Source organism: Talpa occidentalis, unplaced genomic scaffold, assembly GCF_014898055.3.
Source record: "Talpa occidentalis isolate TD23 unplaced genomic scaffold, MPIMG_talOcc4v2.1 talOcc4.17, whole genome shotgun sequence".
Taxonomy (NCBI): Eukaryota; Metazoa; Chordata; class Mammalia; order Eulipotyphla; family Talpidae; genus Talpa; species Talpa occidentalis.
Genome location: NW_023601754.1, coordinates 37,048,404 through 37,071,137, shown reverse-complemented (window position 1 = coordinate 37,071,137; position 22,734 = coordinate 37,048,404). Strand labels below are relative to the sequence as shown.

The following is a 22,734-nucleotide window of genomic DNA, read 5'->3' as shown; positions in this document are numbered from 1 at the left end:
TGTCAGCCCTGGCCTCACCACCCCCAGGGCCCACGGTGTCCTCCCTGGCCCTCCCGCCATCACGCCTCTCCCATTGCCCATTCCCCGGCCTGGTGGGGAAGAGCTGGGCTTGCAGTGGGGTTCTTGGCTCCCCGCAGCCTCCAGCAATCATGGGCTTGAGCCCTTCCTGTTCAAGACCAAGTACCGGGATCCTTCCTTCCAGTCTGTGACCAGAGCATGTCCCTGACTTTCTCTGGGCCTCAGTTTCCCCATCTGTAGATGGAATGGCACGGCACTAATCCTTGGGCCCACTTGGTGAGTTTTATTTTATTTTTCAAAAAGATTTATTTATGCATACAAGAGCTGGGGTGCAGGCCAGAGATGGAGGGAGTGAGAGGATTCACCAGAGACAGAGTGGGGAACAGAACAGGCAGACTGACTGACGTACACTGCTGAGGGGAGCAGCGGGCGAGACAGGAGAGGTCTGCTGCGCCCTGTGTGTCACCTCCCTGGTGGGGGATCGAACTTGTGCTGTAGTAGCTGCAGACAGCTTCATAGTGCTGCATCTTAACCCCTTGTGCCACCAGGGAGGCCCCCCACTTGGTGATTTTTAATATTGGTATCTGTCAGCACTTGGAACTCCGAAGCATGCACGAGGGAGTGTGAGTTCTGTGTGCATCTTCATCCTTTCCCTAGAGGCGGCTGTGGTCCAGGTGTGACGTCTTGGCCCCAACATGGCTCCACTTTATAAAGGAGGGCTACAAGGCCTAGGGGGTTCCCCGCTTCTGACCTAGGTGCCCTGATGCCATGGCTGGGGCTCATTACCCTACCAAGGGGTGTCTGCTAGTTGTAGAGGCCCCTGCGGCGGCAGGACCCCAGCACCTCAATGCCCACCCAGTCAGGGCTCTGGGAGCAGAGGCCCTTGGTGGTTCTGGCAGCTCCTGTAGAGTCTGGCCCTTGTGTGGCCCCAACAGAGGATTGTGGGGAGATGACACAATCCAAATGATGACACTTGGAGAGACCGCAGGAAGCTGTGATGTGGCCGAGGGCAGTGGGTGGTGTGCACTGGGTGGGAGCAGGTCAAGTAGGCAGAGCCTAACAGGAACGTGCACTGCAGAGCTCCAGCCAGGAACGCGAACCGCAGAGCTCCAGCGAGGCTGCCGTGGATGGCGATACCCGCCGCCCCCGGGGTCCTGCTCCTGCTGCCCCTCCTGCTCCCAGGTGAGCACTGGCTCCTCAGCCCTTCTGCCAAGCCTGGGAGATCCCGGGGTGGGGACTGGGAAGAGATAGGGAGCGGAGGTGCCTGGAACCAGTCCTCCGGGGAGCCCACCCTGACTACCTCAGCACCATCCCTAACCTCGTCTCCTCCTTGCCAGTCCTGTGTCCTGATAAACGTTAGCCAAGTCTGGGTCTCATCTCCCCTTTGCATCCCCTGAGTGCCCTGGAGATGGGGGGGGGGTGGTTAATGGAAAGTGTCTCCCCCCCACCCTGGGTGGCTGTTCCTTGATAGGCCTGGCTGGGGCTGGACCCTGGCCCAGCCTTCTCCAGCTGGCCTCTGAGCTCCCGGGGAAGCAGCTGGGCCCTCCACAGGCTGAGGCCAGGGAATGCTTGCACTGTATCCCCGCCTGCTCCCCCTAGTCTGGTCCCCACACCTCCCAACTCTCCTCTCTTCCTGTCCCAGCAATAACCCCTCATCGCTGGAGGCAGGACCAAACTCTTCCTGCCCCTGCCCTCCCAGCCTTATACCAGCAGTGGGGGTATGAGAACCCCAGAACTGGCCCTGCTGTCACCTCCTCCAAGAAAGCCACCCCCAACCGTGGCCCACCTGCCCACCTCATTCCCACTTTTGTCTGTGCTGGGTCATCTGTAGTGATCCCTTCAGGCAGGGGGGTGCTCTCTGCTCTGTGCTCCCATTTTGGTGTCTTGTGCTCCTGCTGCCTTGCTCCATTCAGTGAGCAGCCTCCTGGTGTCTGTGCAGCACGGGGGTCCTGTGGCTTTGAGCACACGGATGGATCAGTTCTTTGGGCTCTAGAGAACCCTCTTCAAATGTTGGGAGACTCAGTGATATGCAAAGTTCAATCGTGGCTGAAAATGGCCAAGCGGTCCCCACAGTGGCCTGGGAGCGCCTAGGGCAGAGCAGGCCATTGGGGAACACTCGATGGATTAATTACCTTAATGAGCAAAGGGACTGTCATCGGTGGGCAGCATAAGGACACTGGGACCATCATAAAACTGAAATTCTCTGGTTGGGCCTTCAAGGCTCCTCTGAGGGATAGAGTTGACCCAGTGTTGATGTGGGGTCTCCGGGTCACACAAAGCCTCGGCCACAGGAATGGTGTGGGGAGCCTTCCTTTGGGGATGTTTATGGGTTAATGGTCACACATCCTCTTGTTCATTCGTTCATTCTAGAACTAGGGGTAGTGCCCTGACCTGTACATAGTCCTTACCCTTTAGGGGCTGACGGGGAGCAGTCAGGGGCCTTCAAAGGAGTCAGGGTGTGGTGGGGGACCCAGCGTGGGGCCTGGGAGGTCAGGGTCTAGCAGGAAGCAGACACACTCCTTTATAAAGGACACTTTGCAAGGTGGGGTGGGGGCAGGGGAGCCAAGAAGGGAGGTCACATGTTGGGGCAGCACCAGGGCAAAAGGGTGGTGTGTGTGGAGACCAATAACCACCTCGCCCTCCTCCTGCCTTCTGCCCTCCAGCCTGTCCCCCTTTGACTCTGGGCGCAGAGCAGGGCAGGCTGTGGGGGGCAGAGAGGCACCTTCCCTCCTCATGTCCAGGCCTGCGTCAGCCTCGCAGGCTTGGTTAGAAGCTGCCGATGTCTTCAAAATAGAGTCAGAAAGGAGCTATTTCATAGTCTCCTCTGCCCTCAGCTCTTGCCAAGAGCCTCGTGCACGACTGGCCTGAAATTCCACAGCCAGGAGGGGTTTCTGTTAACACCCACTGCAAGACCCTGCACCCAGCACCCTGGGGACCTCCCAGGCACACAAAAACCCTGGGAGTAGGTAGAGAATGGCTCCCCCCTGCTTTCTCTCTCCCCTCTCCTCTCCTTTTCTCTCTTCTTCCTTTGTTTAAAAAAGCGAACATGGCTTACATTACTGCATGCTCACCCACTTTGTTTTTACCCCTCAAGCGACACTTACAATCTAACAGAAAATCAAAGCTCTTTTATAGGCTGCTTAAAACATTTTTAGACAATATTTGCTTCCCCCCACCCCCTCAGATTGCGTCCCCATAGAATTTCCTTCACCAACGCACCTGTGCACTGTCCCCACAGTCCCCTGTGCTCCTCCCTCCCTCTCTCACTCCTCTCCCTCCTCCTCCCCGGCAGGATGTCACTGGTTTGTAATTGTCTGTTTTTGCTTTTTGTGGTTTGTACTGTTATTATTTTTTTTTACACTGATGTCTTATTTGGTTCCCCTATATTCCTGCTGTAAGTGAGACCATCCGCTATTTTTCTTTTTCCTTCTGGCTTATTTCACTGAGCATAATTCCTTCCAGCTCCATCCACGTTGCTGCGAATGACATGAGTTTATCTTTTTTGAATGCTGAGTAATATTCCATGGTATATATGTACCACATCTTCTTGATCCAGTCATCTATTTTTGGGCATTTGGGTTGTTTCCAAAGCTTAGCTATTGTAAACAGTGCTGCTATAAACATAGGGGTGCAGATGAATCACTGTTTTTGTGTCCTTTGGGTAGATCCCTAGGAGTAGAATTGCTGGATCGTGTGGTAGCTCCATTTTTAGTAGACTGAGGAATCTCCAGACAGCTTTCCACAATGGTTGGATCAACCAGTTTGCACTCCCACCAGCAATGCAGGAGAGTTCCTTTTTCACCACATCCTCGCCAACATTTGTTGTTGCTTGTTTTTTTGATATGTGCCATTCTCACTGGTGTACGGTGGAATCTCAGTGTGGTTTTGATTTGCATTTCCCTGATGATAAGGGATGTTGAACATTTTTTCATACGCCTGTTGGCCATTTGCATTTCCTCTTTGGTGAAATGTCTTTTGAGTTCTTCTGCCCATTTCTTGACAGGATTGTTTATTTTTGTTTTTGCTGAGCCCTGTGAGTTCTTTGTATATAATGATAGGGATATATATTTTAACTGACATCTACTCTAACTTTGCTCTGTTGTGATCATCACCTCATTGTTTTTTGTTTTTTTTTTTTAAGATTTATTTATGCGTACAAGAGCTGGGGTACAGGCCAGTGGTGCAGAGTGTGAGGGGATTCACCAGAGACAGATTGGGGAACAGAACAGGCAGACTGACCAAAGTACACTGCTGAGGGGAGCAGCGGGCAAGTCAGGAGAGGTCTGCTGCACCATGTGGGTAGCTCCCTGGCCAACTGGGGATTGAACTCATGCTGCAGTGGCTGCAGACAGCTTCATAGGTTGTGTCTTAACCCCTTGTGCCACCAGGGAGGCCCTGCCTAGCAATTTTTAAAAGTATGTTCTTTTGACCCAGAAATCCATATGATGGGAATGTTTTTTTATGAATTCTTAGCAAAAGTGAAGAAAGATGTTCACAGCTTTGTTCAAAACAAACAAAACCCAAACAAAAATCACCCCTCATGGCCACTGAGAGACCACCCCTTGAGAAAGTGTTGCAAACCCATGTAACAGAACAGGATGCAGGCACATAAGAGGGAGATGAGGGCATCTCCTGGTGGTGCAGGGGATTGAGTGCAGCGCTGTGAAGCTGTCCATAGCCTCTGCAGCACCGGTTTGATCCTGGGTCCCACATGGCACGGCAGACCTCTCCTGTCTCACCCGCTGCTCCCCTCAGCAGTGTATTTCAGTCAGTCTGCCTGTTCTGTTCCCCACTCTGTCTCTGCTGAATCTTCTCACCCTCCATGCATCTGGCCTGTACCCCGGTTCTTGTATGCATAAATAAATCTTTAAAAAAAAAACTCAAAATTAAAAAAAAAAAAAGAGGCAGATGAGGCCCCAAGCTGGTGAGGGAAACTGTCTAAGATCTATTGCTACATGAGCCCATTCATGTAAGTTTTAAGACGGCTTACGTAAATGTACTTGCATATGCAGAGAACTTTCCGGGAAGTTTGTATAATAAACAGTTATAGGTAGGGGAGTCTGGAGGTGACCTTCAAGCCACAGGAAGAGGTCTTTACTTTGCGTGTTAGTTCCTTGCGTACAGTTTAATTTTTTTTTTTTAAATTTTGCGTGTTTTACTGTTGTTGTGCTAGATAAAGACGGAGACACATGGACATATAATGCAAATATATAAATAGTCTTGCAATGAAATGCCTACTTCCTGGGAATAGATAACACTTTGAAGATCTAAGTGAGCTCTGTCCTTTATGCATATGGTCTCTAATGCTCCCCAAAACTCACAAGAGGCTTGTGAGCCTCATTTGGCTGAATAGAATATTGAATAGAAGGGAGTTTAAAGAACTTGGCCTAAGGTCACAGCTAGTCAGTGACCCAATGTGAATGGAAAACAAACTAGAAGTCATTAAAGCTCGTACCTGGTTCTGGAGCTGCCTCCAACTACCCAGTCACCTTGCACTAGTCACTGTGCTCCCAGAGACCTCAGTTTGCTGTATTCTCTACTCACCCTAGGAGGTAGCCCTGACGACTATAATGGGAATGTGGGAGAACAAGGTACCCCAAGACAGAATAAAACCAAGACAGAATACATTCAAGAATTATACCATAAGGTTATAGTTGCAAGGACTTGGGGAAATCTGCTATGGAACAACTGTGAAAAGCCAGGCAGACTCCCTGGAGGAAGTGGTAAAGGGCAATAGCACTAGCATATGAAACCTTTTATCTACAGAGCCATGTGCTAAGACCTTTTTATATATCTGCTCCAAAGCATCTCACTGGCTATGAGACTGTGGCTAGGAGTAGGGGTAGAGGGGGTAGGAGGTGAGAGAGTTGAGGGACTAGTATCTCCTTTCACTTTGGAAACCCAGACCCAGGGAGGGTATGAGTCCAGCTGAAGTGCCCACAGTTAGGCATAGCACCAGTCTCTGGAGCCCAACCTCTTTCTTCCCTTCCCTTGGCCCTTGCTGCCTATACCCCCGCCCCCACACTCAGTTATTCGACCTGCCTCCTCCCTTAGGTATGAGAAATTTCGCAAACATGGTAGAGCTGCCAAGGAATGTTTGCAAGGGACTGGCCAATATGAACCAATATAGTGACTTCGCCCTTAAGAACACTGCTGAGTGCTTCGAAAAGTGCAACCAGGAGGGGAACGAGTCCTGTCATCTGGGAAACCTGCAGAGGTAAGCGGGGCCCCCTGAGATGGAGCAGAAATCTGGGTCTTCTGGGAGGGTTGGGGAAATGCTCTTACAAGGGGATGGAGCTACCAGCCCCCATGGCCCCAGAAAATGCTGCTCCCACCCCACCCTTCTACCTTGTTGTTTGATACCCACATTTCCCCTGAACACAGAGACCTCTCTGATCCTGGGGCTAGAGAGATGAATCAGTCCCTATTCCTACCACTGGGAGTTCAGGAGGGACAGGCACAGACCCAAATGGTGATGCCTCTAGCGTGTGATCATAGAAAAAAGTGGACGAGGTGCCAGGGTTGCTTAAAAGAGGGAAGTCTCCCAAGATTTCACAGAAGTGGTGGCCAATGAATGGGTTTTGAAAGCTCTATAGAAGTTTTCCAGATGGGCCCACACAATGTCAGGGAAGCACAATGTTGGGGACTATTGGGGGAACTGCATGCAATGCTGTGAATTGTGAAAGTGAAGTGCCAGGGAGGGAGGCAGCAATGGTGAGGGGGGTGGGGGGGGAAATTTAAATTAAATCTCACTGCTGCAACCAAATCTGCTAAATTTTTTTTAAAAAAATATTTATTTATTTATGCATACAAGAACTGGGGTACAGGCCAGAGGTGCGAGCAGTGAGAGGATTCACCAGAGACAGGCGGGGAACAGAACAGGCAGACTGACTGAAATACACTGCTGAGGGGAGCAGCGGGTGAGACAGGAGAGGTCTAATGCATGTGGGTAGCTTCCTGGCTGGGGGTCGAACTTGTGCTGCAGTGGCTGCGGAGAGCTTCAGAGTGCTGAGACTTAACTCTTTGTGCCACCAGGGAGGCCCTTGCTAACATTTTTTTAAAAAAGTTTAGAGTCTAGGCCATACCACCCTGAACATGCCCATCTTGTCTGATCTCAGGAGCTAAGCGGGGTCAGGCTTGGTGAGTGCTTGGATGGGAGACAGCTTAGGAACACTGGTGCTGTAGGCTTTTTGAAAATGTTGCGACCTAATTAGCTTTACTAAGTGATTCATGAATGGGGCAGAATCCTCCCAGAGATCCTCCCAGAGTTGTACAAATTAGAGAATTTTTATAGTTGTGTTACAGGGCAGGGAGAGGGGCAGCCCACACCCCACAAACCTGCCTACTCTAAATGGGTTCTGCCATTGCTGCATCAACACCAAACATATGAGACTTTAAATGGGAAGGAACTTTAACACAATTGGGAAACAATCCAGGAAAGGCAAAGAATCTAGTTTCTAAATGAAGCACCCAAAGTTACCCATCCCCTCGTGGGTAAAAGTCCATCCAAATGGGATTGGCCCAGAGCAAGGCCCCAAGGCCTGCCACAAGTCTAAAGCATCTTCCAGTGGGGACCCACAGAAAAGGATCAAAAACAATCAGACAAGTCTGGAGGCAAAAGAGCAAAATCAAAATCAAGACAAAAACCACCATTGTCACCTCCCCACGGGTCTCACCCACATCTGTGTCACCCCGTCCACGACCAACAGGCAAGTGCAGTTTCTTCACGTGTCTCTTGGCTCCATGTGCCTCCTGCAGGTCTCCTTCTGACTCCCCATCCTGCTTCCTTCCTTCCTCAGTCTCCTCTGCAGCTTCTCCTCTCCCTGCTCAGCTCCACCCTCCCTTGGGTGGGGCAGGAAACCTGGAACCTCCCCCTTTCCTGGGGACCACCCTGTTACAATTGGAAAGAGAGTGGAATAAAAAAAAGAAAGATTATTTCAGGCAATGCAACTTTCCCTGAAGGGAAGGCAGTGGGGTGGGGTGGGGGACAAAATCAGGGTTACCTCACTTGTGCTGACCAGAAATTTCTGGATGGATTGTTTACAATTCATTTTGGGGGAGAAACTGAAATTGCAGTGAGATTAAGTATAAAGCCTTGGTGGAAACTGGCATAAATGATTCCACTTTGTGCTGGTTGTTTAGTGCTAATTCCACTCATGGAGGCTCCACCCCCACCACCCACTTAACTCCCAAAGCCCCCGCCTCTGAGCCAATTCATGGTGGGTTAGGATTTCAACATATGCATTTGAGGGAAAGCAAATATTTAGTCTACAACAGGGAATTTTTTTTTAATATTAAATTTTATTTTTATATTCCCCCATATAATTGCAAACGCCCCATTCTGACCCCAATCCTTCCCCTCCCGCCCCCCACCCCCCAAAAAGTGTCTCTGGTTCATAGTTTTTTGTTGATTTTGATTTTCACTTTCTTATATTCATTTTCCTGGTCCCTTATTTAAGTTTTCTAGATTCCTGCTATGAGTGAGACCATCCGGTATTTTTCTTTTTCTTTTTGGCTTATTTCGCTGAGCATGATCCCTTCCAGCGCCATCCATGTTGCTGCAAATTGCATGTGTTTATCTTTTTTGAATGCTGAGTAATATTCCATGGTATATATGTACCACATCTTCTTGATCCAGTCATCTATTTTTGGGCATTTGGGTTGTTTCCAAAGCTTAGCTATTGTAAACAGTGCTGCTATAAACATAGGGGTGCAGGTGTTCTTCGGAATTGATGTTTCTGTGTCCTTTGGGTAAATACCTAGGAGTGGAATTGCTGGATCATATGGAAGCTCTATGTTTAGTAGGTCCAGAAATCTCCACACAGCTCTCCATAGTGGTACAACAGGGAATTTTACAAATAAAGCTATGATGAGCATTTTTCTACATGTCTTTTCACATGTGCATTCAGTTCTCTGGAGTAAATACCCACAGATGAATTGCTGTGAAATGTAGGTATATGGTGAATTTTAGCAAGCACTGCCATCATTTTCTGTGTGGCTGTATCAATTTACACTCCGGCAGGCCATGTGTGAGAGTTCCAGGTTCAGACCCACATCCTTGTGATACTTGGTATTATCAGTGTTTATTTTTAGCCATTCTGCAAAGTATAGAATGGTACCTCATTTATTTCTATTGATCTGGAGAGCATTTTTAGGGGACAGGTGCTATACCATACAATCTGTACATTGGAGAGGGCAGCGCAGTGATTTGCATATTTCTGGACACTTCCATCACCCCCAAACATACCCTTGTGCCTTTTTCCAATATATCCCTGCTCCATCCCCAGCCACAGTCAACCACTATCTGCTGTCAAGTCTATAGATTTGCCTTTCCAGGGCCTTTCATAAAGAAGGAAATTTACAACAGGCTTGCTTTTGAGTCTGGCTTCCTGCTTATATGGTGTTTGAGTTTCATCCATATTTTCACATGTATCAATAGTTCATTCCTTTTTATTGCAGAGTAACATTCCATTGTATAGATACATCCTATTTTGTTCATTCAACCACCAACTGATAGACACTAGATTCTCTCCAGGCACACTGACTGAAATACACTGCTGAGAGGAGCAGCGGGTGAGACAGGAGAGGTCTGCTGTGCCATGTGGGTAGCTCCCTGGGTGGGGATCGAACTCATGCTGCAGAGGCTGAGGATAGCTTCATAGTGCTGTGCTTAACCCCTTGCGCCACCAGGGAGGCCCTGAATAGCATTCTTACTGCCTATTCCACCCAGGCACATTTGGACATATTAGCATAGTTTACTTTTCTTTTGAATAGAATATCCTCTTTTTGGGAGATGTTCTCTTGGTAACTGATTATTCAAAAATGATGTCAAAATAGAAGACTTCCTTTTATCTCTTGGCAAATCTTCCATGACTATTACCTCCCAACAGACTAATTATGGTTGTCTCTCCTTGGTTCCCCTTCCTTCCCATTGCTACAGCAGCCCTCACCTGGGTAGCACATCTTAAAACCTCTCCTTTAGGAGAAGAAACGCTGGCCCACCGTGAAGTTTCAGCACCATGGAGAGCGCCACGAGCATGACTTACACCTCCCCCCCCCCTTTTTTTTTTGCAGCCAATGGCAAAGGCACTGCAGTGAAACAAATGCTGATTAGCTTTTGTAATTCTTTGTGGTTTCAACACCAGCACAGTTCCCATAAGTCAGTTCCTATATAGCTCAGTCTTCAAGAGCAAACCCAATTCTCGGTATTCAATTAGCATTCACGTGTACGAACCTGCCCATTCATGCCCACAAAATCACCATTCTACGTTTTAAAATACTCCGAGGAGGCTACCAGAGGGGAGGGTAGGAAATAAAGGGTGGAGGGGCCTAGGGTAAAAGACTGGGTGCTTTGGTGGTGGGCGTGGTGTGGGGACATACACCTGAGGAGGTGTAAACCTATACCTCTAAATCATATACAGTGTTATAAGTCACACACATAAATGATCTGAGGAATTTCTCCAAAGAATGTACAGAAAGGCTAACAAGTGCATGAAAATATGCTCAATACCATCACTCACTAGGGAGATGCAAACTAAACCACAATGAGAAACTACTTCACACTCACTAGAATGACTATAATTAAAATCACAATATTGAAATGTTGGTAGGGATCCAGAGAAATTGGAACCCTCAGATATTACTAGTGGAAATGTCAAATGGTGCAGCTGCTGTGGAAAATAATTTGGTGGCTCCTCAAAAATAAAATATAGAATTGCCCAGCAATTCCATGCCAGGTGTATAGCCAGGAGAATTGGGGGGGAAAAGTCTTTTTAATTCATGGAAAGTTTTTACATGAATGCTCACAGCACCCTGATTTTGAGTAGTCAAAAAGTAGAAAATGTCCAATGATGGATGAATAGATAAACAAAATGTGCTGTATCCATACAAGGGAATACTATTCACCCATGAAAAGAAATGAAGTATGTGATACAATATGAATGAACCTTGAAAACATTATTCAAAATGAGAATAGCCCATTATAAAAGACTAGATATCATAAATTCCACTGTAATGAAATACCTAGAATAGGCAAAAATCACAGAAATAGAAAGCGGTTTCCAGGGGTTGTGGGGAGAAGGAAGGGAGTGATGGCTTAATGAGACAAGGGTTCATTTTGGGGAGATGATGGTTGCACAACATTCTGTATATATTTAATGCCACATAATTTTACTCTTCAAAATGATCAACATGGTAAATTTCCTGTGTTTTGTGCCAGTTTCAGCCTATCATTACGCAAAGTGGTTGTTGGATGATTGCAAGATGTCCTTCAGTAATAACCATGGGGAAACTTAAAATTATACAAAGGTTTACTACTTACAAGACCTGGAAAGTACACAGCACTTTTGGGGTCACACGGTGAAGCATAGGTACAGAGAGGCGGTGGCGGGGGTCGGGGGGCGGCGAGAGAAAGAGAGATCTCTGAAATGGTCAGTTATTGGAATCAGCCAGGATATCTAAAGCAAAGGGGCTTGGGTGGGAGAGGGGAGGTGAGCGGCTCTTCATTTCATGTCAAGCAGAGTGTTTAATCGAAATATCCTCTTTGAAGTGGATGCCTCTGCAAACAAAGCATAAATCAGGCATTAGAAAAAGAAAACCAGGGCCTCCCTGGTGGTGCAAGGGGTTAAGACACAACACTATGAAGCTATCTGTAGCCACTGCAACATGAACTCAATCCCCAGCCAGGGAGCTACCCACATGGCACAGCAGACCTCTCCTGTCTTGCCCGCTGCTCCCCTCAGCAGTGTATTTTGGTCAATCTGCCTGTTCTGCTTCCCACTCTGTCTCTGGTGAATCCTCTCACACCCCATACCTCTGGCCTGCACCCCAGTTCTTGTATGCATAAATAAGTAAATCTTAAAAAAAAAAAAAACCCAAGGCTTTCTTTAAAAAAAAAAAAGAAAAAGAAAACCAAACTGTCAAGGTTCATGCTACATTGCATTATATGTATTTTATCACACATGAAAAACAAAATACTCAAGAGGGACCGCTGGTTGGAATCCCTCAGAGCCAGCCTGCGTTACTCCCAAGACACCCTTCTGCTCCTGGGTGATACCAGAGTTTTCCTCTGATACTCTGTGTCCCCTAAGAGCCTGATGATCGCTGCCCGTGGTGACCTCTCCTCCTGTCATCCGGACTGGGGGCCAGGTGAGAGCTAACAGCCTGCCCGAGCGCTCCTTCCCCCAATCTCTGGTCCCCTGCAGTTACTGGCTGAACATGGAGCACTTCCTGGTGAGCAGCCAGCTGGACCATGTGAATACAACTTTTGTGAAGTCTTCTGTCAATGACGTCAACACCAACATCTCAGAAGACCTGTACTTCTCTCTGACCCCCTCTCAGGTGAAGTGATCCTCCCATCCCCTCTGGTGGTTCAGGCCCTATTTTCCTAGGGAAGGCACATTTTTCAGAATTCAGAGATAGTCATGGGCTTTCGTGGCCCCCAGTCCCATCCAGTACCCCTCTGCCACCTCGCTAATGGGTGCTGGTGAGCACATCGGATGCAGGGGTCGTCCTAGCAGCTCAGCCCGCCTGCTCAGAGGACACCCCGAGGAGATCACCAAGTTGATAGTCAGGGGACCTGGGTCCTGGTCCCCAGCTCCCACCACGTCACTCGGCTTCCTCCAGGAAATCCCTTCCACTGTCTGGCCCCCAAGTCTTCAACTGGAAAATGAACTCTAAGTCTCCTCCAAAGCCTGAGGTTCCCAGGAGCTCTTCCAGCCAGGGCACGAAGGCATACCCAGGACTGCCTATGGACAAGCGGGCAGATTCTGGGTTTGTTTCAGTCTGGATTCGAGTCCCAGGTCTACCCCTCAGCAGCTATTGTGATCTTGGCAAATTACTTAACGTTTCTGCATTGGTTTCGCCTTCTGTAAAATGGTGATGGTATCGCCCACTTTCAAGGCTATTGGGGGGAGCATAAGAGATAATGCTCCCGAAAGCTCGGTGCACAGACGGCTCAGCCTCCCTCAAGGAAAAAGGTTCAGGCCCTCATCGAGGTTCTTGAGCTGTCTGGAGAAGGGGAGATGGAAGATAGATAGGGCTTTTTCACACCTGATATGTCACCCAAGCACCTGACTCCTCTGTGTGGGGTACATACTGGCCCCAGAAATTACCCATGTGTCCCTTTGATAAGACAGGGAAGGAGAAAGTGGGGGCCCTTAGCTCCAGCCAAGTTCCCCATTTCCATGCTCACAGGATGCTTTAGGGGCAGACCAGGGGGATCAGGAGGTAGCCCTAGAGGACAAGGACAGCCCGAGGACTGAGAAGGAACAAAGCATGCCCAGCGATGACCAGGGAATCGAGTGGACTGTAGTGGCCATCCTTAGCTATTACAAAATGTGTTATTGTAGGGAGGGTGGACAGGCCCTTCAGTGTGAATTCTTGTGTCCTCCATGCTGCACTCGCTGTGGCCTTCCTGGTGACCCTATTCTTTCCATTTATTCCCCAGTGAGAAGCCAGACAACTGTCCACATAAGCCCTATGTCAACACACAGGCTGTCAGAACTTTGGCCAAAAGCACATCAGAGCTGACCCCTGACCTGCTTGCAAACTGGCCTTGTCCAGGTGTCATCTCTTCACCTGACCAGTGGCCACAAATTGCTCATTTCTCCATGTTGGGTTAACTGGGGCTCCATGAGCTCTGTGCCTTATCCAGGGACTCGCCTGGGCAGAGCTGAGCTTGCATTGTGCCCCCAAGTGTCCTGCCTGAGGCCCTTGGGTGCTGAGCCTCCACCCATGTGCCTGTTCCCCCTCCCAAGTGGGGGTTGTGGCAGGACCTGTGTCTGGAGCTGGAATCCTGGGTAAAGACAGGAACAGCTGGGTCTGTGGTTGCAGATTCCGAGGCCCGTGACAGCAAGTGAGGACAAGCCCCCCGACAGAGTCCGGTTTCCCCAGAGCCTTTTTGCGTCCCTGGGAAGCAGCAGGAATAAGGTCCGGCTGGCCGTAACTATCCTGGACATTGGAGATGGGGATGTCTTTAAGGTGAGTTGAGGCTTGGGGGGACTCAAGGCAGCAAGGAGGCCCTCATTGGGGCCTTGCCTTCACTGAGGAGTTTTCTGCAAAGGGGCCTAATGGAGACAGAGGGGCGATGAGCTTCTGGAGAGTGATTCTAAAGCATCCCACGGTCATTCCAAACCCCTCTCTCCACAACCTGCAGACCCACACTGCTCACACACTCTAGATTCGTGGATGTGGATCCTGAGTGACTGTGTCTCTCAAGTGTTCTTGCATGTGCACAAATCTTTCATGTTCCTGGCGCATACAGGCTCACTTGTGCATAGGAGTGGCTGTGTTCACACGAGCACATGTAGCTTGTGTGCAAATATTTGCCAGGCGTGTGTCCTAGAGATGTGTACCCACTCGTAGACATGTGTACCCCCGAGGGCTGGTATGAGCAACTCCCCTGCCTGTCACCCCTTGCCCTCCATCTCTGGGTGGCTATCGCTTCTGGCCTGAGCCCCTCTAGTAGCTCCAGGGGCCAGCAGTGGAGAACTCGGGTATAAGGCTTTGAGACCCTTGGCCTGGAGTGCAGGACCTGCTCTGGCCCAGCTGGGCCACAGGGGACCCCAGGGAGCAGGCTCTGGTTTTGCTCTCCAGGCCAGGGCCCTGAGTCTTGGAGGTTCTCTGGAGGCCCCATCTGGCTCGGGTTGGGACATCCCCTTCTGCAACTGGCCTCCCCCATCCCTCCACAGGGCCCCCAGCTCAGGCTGAAGGACGGTAGCAGCGTGCTGAACAACCGCCTGGTGGGCCTCAGGCTGGGCAACCTCTCTGTCACTGGGCTGGCCGAGCCTTTTGAGATCACCTTCTCCCACCAGCCTCCTCTGCTTGTGAGTCCCCCACTCAGGCCTGGCGGTAACTGAGCGGCAGACAGGCAGTGGGCACCCATGGGACTAAGGCAGAGATGCAGGGGACTCTGTACCCATCAAAATCCGCCCAGGACAGCATGAGGACCACACACAATTGTGCCCAAGACATGTGCCCCTGCCCCACTCAGGTGCCCACTGGGGTGCCCACAGGACAAGCCACGTGCATGCACAGGCATTGCTCATCCACTCACATATATGTTCCCCTAAAGCATGTGCCCACCCAGCCTCACACCACAGCCACGCCCCTTCCACGCTGGTCCGGGACACGTCAAACACGCAGTTCTTGTGCCTGTGTGACCCATGGGCGAGCCCCGCCTTCTACCTGGTGCACACGTGCAGACACAAGGGGGTGCACCCTCCTCCCCACTTCCCAACCTTCTTTCCCTAACTCAGCCTCCCCTGCCTCTCCCCCGCCTCCCACTGTCTGGTTTCAGAACATGACCTTCAGCTGTGTATTCTGGGATGAGACAAAAGGTAGGCCATCCCCTGGAAAGATAAATGGGGGGATGGGGGATGGCTCCCTTGGGGGGCAGGGCTCCACCCTGGGCTCCTCTCTTCCCTTTCCCTCCCTGTTCACCCCTCCTGTCCAGGGTCAACAGGAGACTGGTCGTCCGAGGGCTGCTCTACAGAGATTGGGAACAAGAGCACCGTGTGCCGCTGTGACCACTTCACCTTCTTCGCCCTGCTTCTGGTAACTGCTGGCCCACCTGACCCTGGCGGTTCTGGGAGTACCAGGGCTCCTGGGAACAGGCTGCCAGGCAGGGGCCAGGGTCTTTGGCTTCCAACTAACAGGGTTCTTGTTCCCCGGTTTGCCACAGAAGCCAATCTTGGACTGGGCCACGGTGAAGGTCCTCACACGCATTTCTGAGGTTGGCTGCACAGCCTCCATGTTCTTCCTGGCCCTCACCATTGCCCTCTACATTTTCCTGAGGTGGGTGGCCTGCAACCTAGTCCACATCTTCCGCCAGGCCTCAGGGCGGCTGCAGTGTGGGGTAGAAAGCCCCCATTGGTGCTGTAGCCTTACACCTGCTTCTCCAAACCTATTTCCTCATCTACAAAATGGGTTTGGAGGCTGAATTGTGTTTGGGTTATTTCAGTGGCAAGTGACAGAAACTCAACTCAAATTGTCTTAAACATAATAGGAAATGTGTGTTTCGTGTAACTGGACAATCCAAAGTGAGCTCCCTTCAGGCATGGTTGGATCCAGGGGCTCAAAAGATGCCCCCAAGGTTTGGTCTCCCAACTTTGCTTTCTCCTGAGTCACAACCAGCAACATTTGCACATTCAGGGACTTTGAGGACCTAAGGAATTAAAATGGTTTCTTAGCTGTCTACATAGCTAATAGGCTAAACTAAGTCCCCAAATTAAGTTCTTTTTAAAAAATTATTTTGCAATAATTATAGACAAATAGGTACTTGCAGACATAGTCTAAAGAGTCCTTGGTTCCTTCACCCACTGTCCTCAGTGATGATGTTTGATATAACTTACAAATATCACAGCCAGGAAATTGACACTGGCCCAGTGCTGCTAACTAGAATGAAGACTGCAGTCCACTTTTACATTTTTAATCATGTGTGCATATACGCGCGTGTGTGCACACACATGTGCACAGGATTGACTATCATTTGTATGACCCAGTGCAAAAGGAAAATATGTGGCCCACTTGTTCAAAATGTACTAGAAATTGGGCCTCCCCTGGTGGCACAGGTGGTTGAGCGCGTCATGGTGAAGCTGTCCACAGCCTCTGCAGTGCTGGTTCAATCCCAGCCGGCCGGCAAGGGTCCCACATGGCGCGGCAGACCTCTCCTGTTGCACCTGCTGCTCCCCTCAGCAGTGTATTTTGTCAGTCTGCCTGTTCTGTTCCCTGCTCTGTCTCTGGTGAATCCTCTCACCTTCCCGCGCATGTGGCCTGTACCCTGGTTCTTGTATAAATAAATAAAATAAATCTTTAAGAAAAAATGTACTAGAAATGCTCCCTTTCAGACTGGTTAGAGCAGAGCATTAAACCAAGCCCAGGGCTCTTCTAAATATGGCCCCGCAGCATTCACATGACTATGACACTGGCATCATTTTTTTTTTTTTTTTTTTGGCGGGGGTGAGGCTGCTGTCTACACACAATTAATGTATACCAGAATGAGTTTTCCTGGTCTAACTTGGACCATATGTCCATGACTGAAGAGGCCCCTGACTGACCAGATCAGATCACGAGACTGCACTTGGATTTGAGCAAACCAAGACCAAGCCCACCCGATTTCATGGCTGAGAGTTGGGGACTGTGTTCGTCCGGGAAGCTGGAAGATGCATAGGATGCAGGACAGGCAGACACAGCCAAGTCTGCTGCAGGTCCAGGCTGTGACTGAGGGACCCACAGGATCCCCTGCCTGAAGAGTGTGTAGGAGCAGCCCCACGCCCCAGACTGCCCTGTTCCTCAGCTTCCTTACCTGTCTGGCCTGGAGCAGCCCTGGGGTCTCCTGATCCCCAGTCCACTGCCCTTCTCCACTTGATTCAGCCACCATCTGACCTTGAATTGCGGCCCCTATTAGCCCCACCCCCTCCTTCCCAGGTGCTGTTGTGCATGTAGAGGTGCCCCTGTCTCCATCCCCCAAGCCCTGGCCTAGGACACTGGTCCATCCCCAGAGCTGGTTGCCCGCTCAACCCTGGAGCCCAGGAGGAAGGGTCACCAGCTCCCCAGGGCAGCTGGTAGGGCCTGGCAGGTGAGGTGGACATTGTCCCTCATTGTCCCCTCTAGGCCTCCCTGTGCTCCCACATTCAGGCCCTTTGGGATTTGATTTGCTCAGAATTTGGAGCCGGGCTCCACACTCTGGGGATGGGAGCCTGGAGGCCCTGCTCTGCTGTGACTCCACAAGAGTCCAAGTCCCTCTGTGCTCACTCTCCCTGCTGCTTCACAGGCCTCACATACCCATGCCCTGCCATCTACTCAAGCTCATGTCCAGGGCCTCCTCCTGCCGACTGAGCTAGGCCCAAGGAAGTGGATGTGGGCCGGCTGGCTGCGGGCTGGCTGCTGCAGGGGTGGAAACTGGCAGTGTTACACCCAGTGCAACATGGGTGGCGGGGTAGAGATGACTGACTGGGTGCCCCACGGGCGCTGCGGCCCCTTTTCTCCCCAGATGTTTCAGGCAGAGGCTCAAGTCGGAAGATGCCCCCAAGATCCACGTGGCCCTGAGCGCTAGCTTATTTCTCCTGAATCTCACCTTCATCATCAATGTGGAGGAGGGGTCCCGGGGGCCTCATGTAGCCTGCCGGGCCCAGGGTGCCGTCTTCCACTACTTCCTGCTCTGCGTCTTTACCTGGATGGGCCTGGAGGCCTTCCACCTCTACCTGCTGGCCATCAGGGTCTTCAACACCTACTTCGGGCACTACTTCCTCAAGCTGAGCCTCGTGGGCTGGGGTAGGTGCTGTCTGGAGCGGCAGAGGGGGTGGCTGCCCTGGAAGGAGCAGGGAGGGGAGTGGTCTGGGCCCAGGGCTCAGGGACAGGCAGCTGGAGGGAGCTTTAGAGGAGGCCATGTCAAGGAAGCCAGTGACGCCATGCCTCTTCCCCTTGCGCCCAGGACTGCCCGCCCTGATGGTCATTGGCACCGGAAGTGCCAACAGCTATGGCCCCTACACCATTCTTGACCAGGAGAAACGCATCACGATGAAGCTGTAAGTGGGAGCCATGGGAGCCGGGGTGCACACTGGCCCTGCCTGTGCCAGGGGGAGGGGGAAGAGGAGGGGATCCTGGGAAGAGACACCAGTGTTCAAGGCCAAGGATGAGTCTCAGATCTGGGCTGCCCCTGGTGGAGGGTGGAGGGCTAAGTTGAGGCCTGGAGGGAGGAAGAGAACGAGGAGAGGGGAAGAGAGAAGAGAACTAGACTGAAGACCCCACCTCGCCTCTCCTCCCCTCCCCTGCCCTGCCCTCCCTGATTCTAGCCACCACCAATGCACATGGCCCCTTTATAATTGGCACATTATAAAAGCTACTCCCATCTGCCACCCCCGCCCGCCATGCCAGGTGTTTGGGCTGGTGAGCAGTGGGGTGCTGGAGTTCCGTCCCATTTGCTGTCAGCCAAGTGCCCAGTGTAGGGCACAACCTGCTCAGCCATCCGCAGTGGCCTGATTCTGTCTAGGCTCTGCCCCTGAGTGACCCTGGGTTAGCCCACCCCCTGCCAGGGCCTCTCCTCGTCTGTACGATGGGAGCCTTCAGCTCTGCAGTGCTGGGGCAGCGGGGTGGCCTGAACCTCTTCTTGGCTCCGACCCTGGGCCCATGATCCTGTGCTCGGAGGGGCTGGCGGGCCTTGTCCTGTCCTCAGGCCCTCGAATGCAGAGACCACAGGGACTGAGCGGGTAACTTAATGGCAGGCATTGGCCAGAGTGAACTGGCCACACCCCACTTATGGGCAGCTGATTGCTGCACCTAGGGGTGTCCACAGACTTGCCTGGTACATTGTTTTACAACAGAAGCATACTGGATATTTATGCCAAACTGCCCTTTTTTTTTTAAAGATTTAATTTTTATTCATACAATTGCTGGGATACAGGCCAGAAGCACGGGAGAGTGAGAGGATTCACCAGAGACAGAGCAGGGAGCAGAACAGGCAGACAGATGGAAAGCACTGTTGAGGGGAGCAGCGGGCGAGGCAGGAGAGGTCTGCTGCGCCATGTGGGTTTCTCTCCGGCTGGCCGGGAATCGAATCCGCGCTGCAGAGGCTGCGGACAGCTTCACAGTGCTGTGCTTAACCTGCTGCGCCACCAGGAAAGCCTGCCAAACTGCTTTTTAAATGGAGGCCAATAATTCCATTTTTTTAAAAAAAATATTTATTTATTTATACAAGCACTGGGTACAGTCAGAAGCGCGGGAGGGTGAGAGAATTCACCAGAGCCAGAGCGGGGAGCAGAGCAGGCAGAAGGACCGAAGTACACTGCTGAGGGGAGCAGCGGGTGGCAGGAGAGGTCTGCGCGCCATGTGGGACCCTCCTCCGGTGGCCGGGGAGCAGCTGGGGATCGAACCTGCGCTGCAGAGTCTGCGGGCAGCTTCGCAATCCAGCGCTCAACCGCTGCGCCACCGGGGAGGCCCAATAATTCCATTTTTTAAACATAATATGGAGCAAGCAAAATGTGTTTTGGGGGCCAAATTGCCCCTTTTGCACCCATTGGTCCAAAGAGAGAGCAGAGTGGAGCCTCTGGAGCGGGGATTCCCCAGGAGAGCAGGAATCAGTGGTGGAGATGAAAGAAGACATCTTGGTCACAGATGGCCAGTCGAGGGGGGTTGCCCAGGGCTTGCTGGTCAGGGGGTACCTCTCCCCATCCCCATGGCCATCCACTTCCTCCAGGTGCTGGTTCCATAAAGAAACTGCCCTCTACATCACTGTCCACGGCTACTTCCTCATCACCTCGCTCTTCAGCGCCGTGGTCCTGGGCCTGGTGGCCTGGAAGATCTTCACACTACCAACCATCACTGCGGGCAAAGAGGAGGGACCAAGATGGAAATCAGTTTTCACTGTGCTGGGCCTTTCGATCCTGGTGGGCATGACATGGTGGCTGGCCATCCTCACGCCCCTGGGCCTGTCCACTATCTATGTCTTCGCATTATTCAACTCCCTACAAGGTGAGACTCCAGGACCTGGGGAGCTGATGGGGGTGCCTCATCTGCCCTGGCCGGGGTTGGGAGGTAGGGAAGGGTGGATGGCAAGAAGCAGGACTCCACTCAGGCTAACTGAGATCAAGAGTATTGGTTTGAAATATCCAGGGCTCCCCCAAGGACCCCAGGGGAGATGGGGGTGCTGGAATCAAGGTCGGGAAAAGTCACCAATCAAAGCAGACACTTTGTCCATCTTCTTCCCTGGAACTATGTCTCTCACCTTCTTTTTTCTGTGGAAACTCCTTCATGGCCTCTCTACCGCCCATTCCTTCCCATGGTCATCAATGGCTTCCCAATATGGCAGCCTCAACCTTTCCTGATCTTCCAAGTCTACAGACCACAGTCTGAGGCCATCTCTTCCACATTCTTAGGAGAGGCAAGGATCTGACCGGGCCATCTTGGGTCAGCTGTCCATCTCTGGTCCAGCCAGTTGTGACCAGGAGGGCAGGGTCATGTGACATGATGGCCACATGACAGGGACAGTCTTTAAGGAACTGTGGAAGTGGGAGGGAAATGATTTTTGGAGGAACTGCCTGTGAGGAGCACAGTAGGTTTTCTTTCTTTTCTTTTTTTTTAATTGAAATTCTTTTTTTGGTTAAGATTTATTTACTTATGCATACAAGAACTGGGGTACAGGCCAGAGGTGAGGGGTGAGAGGATTCACCAGAGGCAGAGTGGCGAGCAGAACAGGTGCACTGACAGAAATACACTGCTGAGGGGAGCAGCGGGTGAGACAGGAGAGGTCTGCTGCACCATGTGGGTAGCTCCCTGGCCAGAGATAGAACTCGTGCCGCAGAGGCTGCAGATTGCTCCATAGTGCTGGCATTTAACCCCTTGTGCCACCAGGGAAGCCCCACAATAGGTTTTTAATATGTGGGAACTGTGTTAATAACATCAGAAATCTTCACCACGAGGTCATCTGGGAGCCCCCCCCAAGTCCATGGAGGGTCACGAGTCTATGTCTGGAGAATCCCAGGGACTAAATCCACACAAAGCTCTTATTTTACTATTAGTTTCCGTCTTTACTCCACTTTGTACACCTCACACTTCCCTTTTCTTGCTGAAGTGCATCCTATGATACGCCTTTGTGGAGAGGTGGGGAGACCCCAGTGGGGTGGCTGGGATATACATCTAAACATTGCTTTCCTTTGCTCTTTCTCTTCTGGCATAGAACTATGCATGGATGGATTTTATTTCAAGTTCTCTGGCTTTCACGTCCCAGATGGCTATCTGGTTCTTTTTTAGAAGTAGGTTTCATTTTTGCCTTTCTGGCAAGTTCTCGAACATTGACAGGAGAGCTACTTATCTCTGGACAGCTGCCAGCTAGACCTCCGAGCCCTCTCAGTCTCCTCACGCTCACCTTGGCCCTCTCCCCCTGACAGGAGTCTTCATCTTCTGCTGGTTCGTGGTGCTGTACCTCCCGGGCCAGTGGGCCGAGTCCTCCTCTTCCGGCACTGCCGCCGTCAGCCAGACCCACTCCTCGTCTCGCGAATAGGGGGCCGCAGTGTGGCCCAGCCCAGGCCCTAACCTGCACCCTAGGCTCAGCTCTGATTCACCTTGTGCCCTCGGGTGGCTCCTGCTGGGACTCAGTTTCCGTGTTTGCATAATGTAACTGGGGAGGGAGGGGTTGGAGACCAGGTTGGGCCACCTGGCCTCAGAGGTTTCATCCAGATGTACCTGTGGTTTTGAGAGTCCAGATCCAGCCTTGCAGGAGTCTAAAGTCCCTGCCATCCTGAGCTACCTGCTAACATGCCTTCACCCCCACCCGCAAGCTCATCCCTTCTGACAGGGCCCCACTTCTGCTCTCAGGATGGGCCCAAGCCCAAATAGGGGAGTTATTGTTCACACAGCCTCTCCCCTCTCTTCCCCTTGTCACTGCCCCTGCCTCCACAGCTCCCCCGACCCACATGTGAGGGGCATTCAGGAAGGGGGAGACCAAGGGAAGGAATGCAACAGAGGTTTGTTTTTGGCCCTGCCACCCACCTGCCCCTGGCCTGGACCAATCCCACCAAGGTCCACCCTCACAGAAAACCCCCCCCTAGCCCATTCAGGGGTCCCCCAGATGTCTGGCGACACTGCATTTCAAGAAATGGTAATGTCAAGGGAATTGTCACAATTAGGCTGAAATAAAATGATAGCATTTGCTGGGGGTGTCTTAGATTTGCTGGGCAGATGCTTACTCTGGTCTGAGGCCCTACAGAACCTGGTGTTTCC

The 22,734-nt window shown here is 51.4% G+C and overlaps 1 protein-coding gene across 1 annotated transcript; it reads left to right on the top strand.

Moving 5' to 3' along the window:
* Positions 1-141: 141 nt before the first annotated feature.
* ADGRG3 (adhesion G protein-coupled receptor G3) lies at positions 142-22,718 on the top strand. Its single transcript, XM_037518139.2, has 13 exons — positions 142-294; positions 1,097-1,200; positions 6,073-6,235; positions 12,222-12,357; positions 13,852-13,998; positions 14,709-14,843; positions 15,317-15,356; positions 15,473-15,573; positions 15,701-15,813; positions 18,011-18,291; positions 18,452-18,545; positions 20,213-20,487; positions 21,903-22,718. Exons 2-13 carry the CDS (start codon positions 1,146-1,148, stop codon positions 22,013-22,015), a joined length of 1,653 nt encoding a protein of 550 aa, XP_037374036.2. The 5' UTR covers positions 142-294; positions 1,097-1,145; the 3' UTR covers positions 22,016-22,718.
* Positions 22,719-22,734: the final 16 nt, after the last annotated feature.